The sequence below is a fragment of the Diabrotica virgifera genome, chromosome 5 (genome assembly GCF_917563875.1).
Source record: "Diabrotica virgifera virgifera chromosome 5, PGI_DIABVI_V3a".
In the NCBI taxonomy this organism is placed as follows: Eukaryota; Metazoa; Arthropoda; class Insecta; order Coleoptera; family Chrysomelidae; genus Diabrotica; species Diabrotica virgifera.
In genome coordinates, this window is record NC_065447.1 from 216,444,836 (window position 1) to 216,452,807 (window position 7,972).

General features: G+C 31.1%; 1 protein-coding gene across 1 annotated transcript in view; it reads left to right on the plus strand.

The window, feature by feature from the left end:
• The window catches only part of LOC114345683 (facilitated trehalose transporter Tret1-2 homolog), a 37,025-nt gene extending 31,424 nt beyond the window's left edge, over positions 1 to 5,601 (plus strand). Inside the window, exons 2-3 of the mRNA XM_050652169.1 lie at positions 4,175 to 4,935; positions 5,012 to 5,601. Coding sequence (XP_050508126.1) covers positions 4,175 to 4,935; positions 5,012 to 5,518 — 1,268 coding nt within the window. The 3' untranslated portion in view covers positions 5,519 to 5,601. The remainder of the gene's footprint in view (positions 1 to 4,174; positions 4,936 to 5,011) is intronic.
• The last annotated feature ends 2,371 nt before the right edge of the window (positions 5,602 to 7,972 follow it).

The following is a 7,972-nucleotide window of genomic DNA, read 5'->3' on the forward strand; positions in this document are numbered from 1 at the left end:
ATATATATATATATATATATATTACTTACTATTATCTATATATATATTAGCTTACTATTATCAGTAGTAATTGCACAAGAGCTCTAAAATTATTGAATTTTTCCGGAGTGACACTTTGACAGTTTTAATTTCACGAGCCGAAGGCGAGTGAAATTATGTCAAAGTGTCGAGTGCAATTTGTTGAGATTATTTCATGAATAAAACTGTTCAAAACCAAAATTTTATTGTAATTTATATATGTAAGTACCAATTAGTGAAATTAAACACACAGTTGTTATAAATATGTATTTGACGGTTGAAAGTCATCACTTTTATAATTTTTAATACTCCAGGCTGTGGGTGAAAAATAGGTCGATTTCAGGATATAATTCAGGAATTTTTGAAACCTATCATGTGTTATAAAGGACGATGCCAGGAATAACTTCTACTAAAATGTGACCAAAAATATTGTGAGCTTTTTTTGTTATTGCGATTTTCATTTGTTAAATTTGCAATTTTTAAAGATTTTTAATTTTGCAGCTTAGGATATTGATTCTAGGGAAAAACTTTTTAATAGAAAGTTGTAGTAAATTAAAAAAGCTACAATTTGAGCTATGGTGAGTTTAATTTCGTTTATTGGTTATTGCAAAACAGCCTGCGAAAAGTCCAAAATGGCCGTTTTTTACAATTGCGTTATTTATTGTACAAATAATTGTTTTTTATTTTTTAAAGCTTTAAAATGAAGCTCTTTCAATTCCAAACATAAAACAAAATTGTAAGGCCGGATTAATGAATTTGTTGCTTAGATATTATAAATTGTTTATCCCAAGAGGTCAAATGTCGAAGGCTATAACTTTTTGAAAAAAAATCGTAGAGACTTGATGAAACATCCTATCTCCTTCTAAAGAGTTATATTTTCATATTCTGATGTAAATAAATCGCTAAGACATTTTTAAACTTCTAATTTTTGGGTTTGAAAATAAGGGGGCAAATTTCGTTATAAACATTTAGAGCTGAAGCGACCCTGTACATCCTATGAGTTTTTAACTTACCGATTATTGTTGCTGAAGACGAAACGAAGATTTATAAGAAAATAAAAAAAATCTACGACCAACTGAAGCCGAGATAATTTTGGGTTTGAAAATAAGGGGGCAAATTTTGTTATAAACATTTAGAGCTGAAGCGGTCCTGTACATGCTAGCAGTTTCTAACTTACAGAATATTGTTGCTGAAGACGAAACGAAGATTTATAAAAAAATAAAAATTTTCTACAACCAACTGAGCCGAGATAATTGTTTCTTTTTTCTTAAATCGTAGTGCCTTTATTTATAACAATTAAGAAATTATTTACGGTCATTGACTAAAGAAAGACTTATATTATCTTAAATTAAAAATTATTATAAAATATAGTTACATTTAATTATTAAAAATTATTTTTAAAATCGGTGCTTTTGCGAGCATCCGAATTTTGCAAATCGCCCGGCTCGCTTCAAATCCGCGCGCTCGGAAAATTTTTACGTAACTTCTGTTAAATTTTGACCGAAAACAATTTAAAAATATTACCATTATAATATACAGTCTATTTACCACTGTATTTGTTTTTCTTGATAAACTTTTATACGTGAAATCTCATTTCTGAAGAAATAATATTACAAAAATGATACATATAATATATGAAATATATAACTATATTTTTAATTTTTTCATTGTTATATAAATATAATAATAATAATGTTACTTCTTATTATACAATATAAAACTTTTTCTTCTTGTAGTGACTATTCGTTTTGGATGTTGGCGACCATCATGGCAATCTGTACTTGCACACTAAATCGGTACTGCTGCCCTAAAAAGATTTGTAGTTGTTGTGTTGAACGACGTAAGTAAATTTTCTAGCAAGGTAATCCTTCGCCTTCCTGGTTCTCAGTTTCCAAATGGGAACTGGGATAAATAATTTTTAATAATTAAATGTAATTTAAGTTATAATAATTTTTATTTTAAGATAATATAAGTCTTTCTTTAGTCAATGACTGTAAAATAATTTCTTAATTGTTATAAATAAAGGCACTGCGATTTAAGAAAAAATAAACAATTATCTCGGCTTCAGTTGGTTGTAAAATTTTTTTATTTTTTTTATAAATCTTCGCTTCGTATTCAGCAACAATAATCTGTAAGTTAAAAACTCATAGGATGTACAGGCCCGCTTCAGCTCTAAATGTTTATAACGAAATTTGCCCCCTTATTTTCAAACCCAACATTTAGCTCGGCTTCAGTTGGTCGTAGAAATTTTTTATTTTTTATAAATCTTCGTTTGGTCTTCAGCAACAATAATCTGTAAGTTAAAAACTTATAGGATGTACTCCGCTTCAGCTCTAAATTAATGTTGATAACGAAATTTGCCCCCTTATTTTCAAACCAAAAAATTAGAGGTTTAAAAATGTTTTACGCATTTATTTACATCAGAATATGAAAATATAACTCTTTAGAAGGAGATTGGATGTTTCACCAACTGTCTACGATTTTTGTTTTAAAGTTATAGCCTTCGACATTTGACCTCTTGGGATAAACAATTTATAATATCTAAGCAACAAATTCGTTAATCCGGCCTTACAATTTTTGTTATGTTTGGAATTGAAAGGTCTTCATTTTAAAGCTTTAAAAAATAAAAAAAATTATTTGTACAATAAATAACGCAATTGTAAAAAACGGCCATTTTGGACCTTTCGCAGGCTGTTTTGAAATAACCAATAAACGAAATTAAACTTGCCATAGCTCAAATTGTAGGTTTTTTAATTTACTACAACTTTCTATCAAAAAGTTTTTCTCTAAAATCAATATCCTAAGCTGCAAAATTAAAAATCTTTAAAAATTGCAAATATAACAAATGAAAATCGCAATTAAAAAAAAGCTCACAATATTTTTGGTCACATTTTAGTATAAGTTATTCCTGCCATCGTCCTTTACAACACCTGATAGGTTTCAAAAATTCCTGAATTATATCACGTTTTTTCACCCACAGCCTGGGGTATAAAACATTTGTCATTAATGTCACTGAATGTATTTTTTCGTAGTAACGAAGGGCATCTGACGTAATATGCTTAAAGACGGGAGATTATCAAAAATTATCAGCTTAATTTGCATGTCTGTAGCTTTCTATTGGTCAGAATCTCCTATGAATGAAATAATCAGTAGTAATTGCACAAGAGCTCTAAAATTCTATATTAATTTTAGAGATCGAGAGCAATTTGTTGCGATTATTTCATGAATAAAACTGTTCAAAACCAAAATTTTATTGTAATTTATTTATGTAGGTACAAATTAGTACAATTAAACGCACAGTTGTTATAAATATTTTGCGGTTGAAAGTCATCACTTTTATAATTTTTAAAACATTAATTGTCATTAATGTCACTGAATATATTTTTTCATAGCAACGAAGGGCATCTGCCATAATATACTTGACGACGGGAAATTATCAAAAATTATCAGTTTAATTTAGATTTCTGTAGCTTTCTATTGGTTAGAATCTAATATGAATAAAATAATCAAAAACTATCAGTTTAATTTAGATTTCTGTAGCTTTCTATTGGTCAGAATCTCCTATGAATGAAATAATCCTATTCAATTGCATCTCCGAATAAGTTACAATGTCATAAATATAGATAACCCTTCAATATAGTCGTAAATTCTTTTGCGAATTTCAAATTTGTACATTTATTTTTAAATAAGTGAGACTTTCATCGATCAAAGAAACTATGCTTTGCCTGTTGTTGTTATGGTCACTATATCAAACATCAATATCGATTGGTCATTTCAAGATAAAGCTGATAAAGACATTTTTAAAACATTATGAGTTTACCCCGTAGTTTATGTTAAGTACCTATAGGTTTTAACGCATTCTGATTTAGTACTTTAATGTCTGAATAACTTCGATTAACCACTAGATTTCCGATTCATTTTGGGTCATAATAGCTTCCAAATATATATTGAAAAGGCACAAATAGGTATTCATACACTCCTAACCTTTAGTCCAATTTCGTCTGGCTTTTTTTTCAAAGGCCTGTAACTATTCACACCAGTATTTGCTTTATATTTGTACATCCAGTCTTTTTAAATAACAATACAAATTTTATAAAAAAATTTCATGAACTAAATAATTAGATTATAATTATTAAACATTTCTCTTTATTTGCAGCAAATATAGCATCATTTATTTGTGGAATCGCCTTTGGATGGACCTCGCCAGAAATTCCACAACTGAAAAATGAAACTACAACGCCACTGGATAGTATCATATCTGACTCGGAAGAAGGATGGATTGGTGCATTTTTACCATTAGCGGCTGCAGTTGGACCAGTTGGTGCAGGCATTCTCGCTGATTCAATTGGTAGAAAGTGGACTATTCTGATTGGAAACGTACCTTTTCTTCTGGCATTCATTCTAAACGTTGTTGCGAATTCCGTATATTTCTTCTACATTTCGAGATTTTTATGTGGTTTGGGAGTCGGTATTATCTTCACAGTACTTCCCATGTACATTGGAGAAATATCTGATGATGGATCTAGAGGAGTATTAGGTTCTTTAATGCAACTTTTTTGTGTAGTAGGATTATTATTTTCCTATGCACTTGGACCATTTCTGTCAATTAAAATATTTAACGCTATACTTATAATTCCTCCAGCCATGTTTTTGATTCTATTCTCAGTATTTATACCAGATAGTCCCAACTTTCTACTGCAAAAGAAAAGAATGTCCGATGCTGTACAGGCTCTTATGAAATTTAGAGGACGAGAACTATCATTTGCCCAAAAAGAAGTTGAAGTAATCAACACACAACTAGAAGAAGATTTGAAAAGTAAAGGCACTTTTAAACTTATCTTCAGATCACCCGGACTTAGAAAGGCTTTGACCATATCTTTAACTTTAATTGGAGCACAACAATTATCTGGAATTACAGTAGTACTTTTCTACGCACAAAGTATCTTCGCTGACTCTGGAGTTCCCATAGCACCTGAAGTTTGTACCATTATAGTGGGTATCGTTCAGGTACTGTACAACCCCACTTCTTGTAGACAGATGCGGAAAACGACTTTTACTCATGGTCTCAGGATTAGGAATGGCTATAGCACATAGTATTCTAGCTTTCTTCTTTTATTTAAAAAATGATCAACATGCAGATTTGTCAAGCTTAGGTTGGCTGCCGATTTTAAGTATCGTAGTATTTATTATAACATACTGTTTGGGTTTTGGACCCTTACCTTGGGCAGCCATGGGCGAGATCTTTCCAGGAAACGTAAAATCCATAGCATCGTCAGCGACAGCTTCATTCTGTTGGATACTTGGATTTTTCTTAACCAACTATTTTGGAGCTGTGACAAAGGTGATGGGACAATCTGCATCTTTTGGATTATTTGGCATTTGCTGTGTGATGGCTGCTGCCTACGTTTTCAAGTTCGTTCCAGAAACAACAGGAAAAAATGTTAGTGAAATACAATGTCTTCTAGATGGAAGTATAAAAAAAAGTTTAGAATTAATATAAACTCTTATTTCAAGTGTTTATAGCAGTAATGTGATAATATTTATATTTTTTGTATTTTTTTAATAAAATATTGTTTTCTTAGAGATTGTTAAGTCATTGACACTTTTGTGTATTTATTGTGAGAAAGTCCGAAGTTAGTACTGTTTGCAGTGATGTCTGTCAAATGCCGTTTTATATCCTAAGTTAGGATACTCGAAGATAAATTTCTGTAAACTATTACTTCAAGTGTTTATAGTACCTAATACTTTGATAAGGATGATAAACATCAATCCTATATTTAATAATACTCTACAGACTATTGTTGATTTTAATTTTTAGATTACTATTGTAATTTTTTTTATTTTTAATACATTCTATATTCTATATAAATATTTTTAATAACATTTTAGTTCCTTAGGAGATTGTAAAATTGTTGAAACCTTACAATCTACAAATGTGGCAAGGCCCGAAGTGACTACTTTTTGCAGGAATGTCATTCCAACCTCCATTTTGTGTTATAAGATTAAATACCTATAGAAAATTTAGTTATTTGTAAAATATTTATTCGCAGTTGCCTATTGCGTATTTGTTCTTATTCCAGCTATATTATGAACAATTCTTATGAACAAGTATAGAACAAACATCAGCATACCAATATCTGGAACACGAAATCCGCTCTTCCCATCTGCTTAAAGAGAAAGGTCTTTGATCAATGGGTGCTGCTGGTTCTAACCTATGGTGCGGAAACGCTCACTAAAACGTCCGCAAACATAATTCGAACAACACAGAGGGCAAATGGAACAGTCCATTTTATACCATTACTGTACCACATCTGTATACCACGTCTGTATACTATGTAAACGTTATTTACGTGTTTTAAACGTTCTACATTTCGAGACCGTCTGCACACTCTTACTCGACGAGAATCTGGATGACCTTAACCCTCGTAAGCGGTGCGGGGTGCAGGTGCACCCCAGACTTCGTTTTCTCGCCTACCTTTTTTAATATTTTTTTTTTATTTTTGTCCATTTTTTTATTCGCATTAAATTCAATTCTAAGCGCATTCCACCCATTACAGCATTTAAAACTCTTTGCGTTTACATGTTTTGTTTTAGAAAAATGACTATAGATTGCAAATGATGAAAATTTCATATCCTGAATTGGACGCTTCTGATGTTCCACATGGAGCTAACAGAGCTAAGGGGCAAGGTTAGTGTTACTTATGTCAGAGAAAAAAGACCGAAAGTCCTGGCATAACTGTATTATGTGAAAAAACTTCGTATTGTCACTCTGTGAAAAATGCATTTGTCTTGCAAAGATAATAATGTTTTTAAGAAGAAATGAGTACTTTTTTGTAAAATTTTGTTTCATACTATAATAAATAAGTCCTAATTATCTTTCAAATCAATTTCCCCGACGTTCACATACAAAAAAAGGGTTTATACAGTTGGGGTGCACATGCACCCCCACCGTTGTTTACGTAAGAATCTAAGCACCGCCCTACGAGGGTTAAATTATAGCTTGAGTTTTATTATTTGATTTGTAATGCTAGGATACTTTCCTGATAGAACCCTTTCAGTATCTCAACACTACTTATCATATCGATAGATTCAATCAAGAATAATAATAAATACTTTAATTTTTGTGGTTTAGAAATTGTGTGATATAAATAATTTGCTTCGTTTCAATTTTAAATAATCATTTTTTGTAAATAATAATATTTTCAATTCTACACTTAGTCCATTGAAATGTTACATTTACCTTGCATTTCTTAAAGGAGTCAATTTTATTTTTTTAGTGTGTAGGGGGGTTCAGTAGAAGCTTAAGTTCAAGTTTTTGGGGTCGCCACCCTTGTCCCCCGGCCGCCATATTGGAAAAAAGGGTGCACAGGGCTTTCGCGCTGTATCTCCTAAACTAGCAATCATACAGAAAATTTAATTACATATAAAATGTAGCAAATTAAATTTTCTACAATTTTACTTCTATTATTTTTTATCGTCAAGTGACCAACAAAAAAGTTATAAACAAAAATAAGAGACAATTTTGTAAAAAGTTTCCTTTTGGAGGTTATAACTTTTTTTCCGTTCATTTCACAATAAAATAACATAATAGCTATTTTGTAGAGGATTTTTCAATGAACATTTTTCACTATAAAGTTGTTTAATTTTAAAAAGACTAAGTTTTCATTCTAATGGCATATAACATATCCCACCAGAATGAAAACAATGGGAACCTTCTCTGGTTACACCTCCGAGGCTTCTACAATTTGCAAGCCATACGGATGCTGAGACTAAGGAAGATGAGGGAATTCTACAATTTACAATTCACGTCACATCTGCTCAGCGCGGTAAAGTTCCAACGAGACTGGTTCCCTTCATACTCCACACAGAGTAAATGTAAATCAAAAATGAATAACCATTTTCAATTTCGTTGCAAAACGAAAATACAGCCGAACCATATTCCAGTCCAATCAGA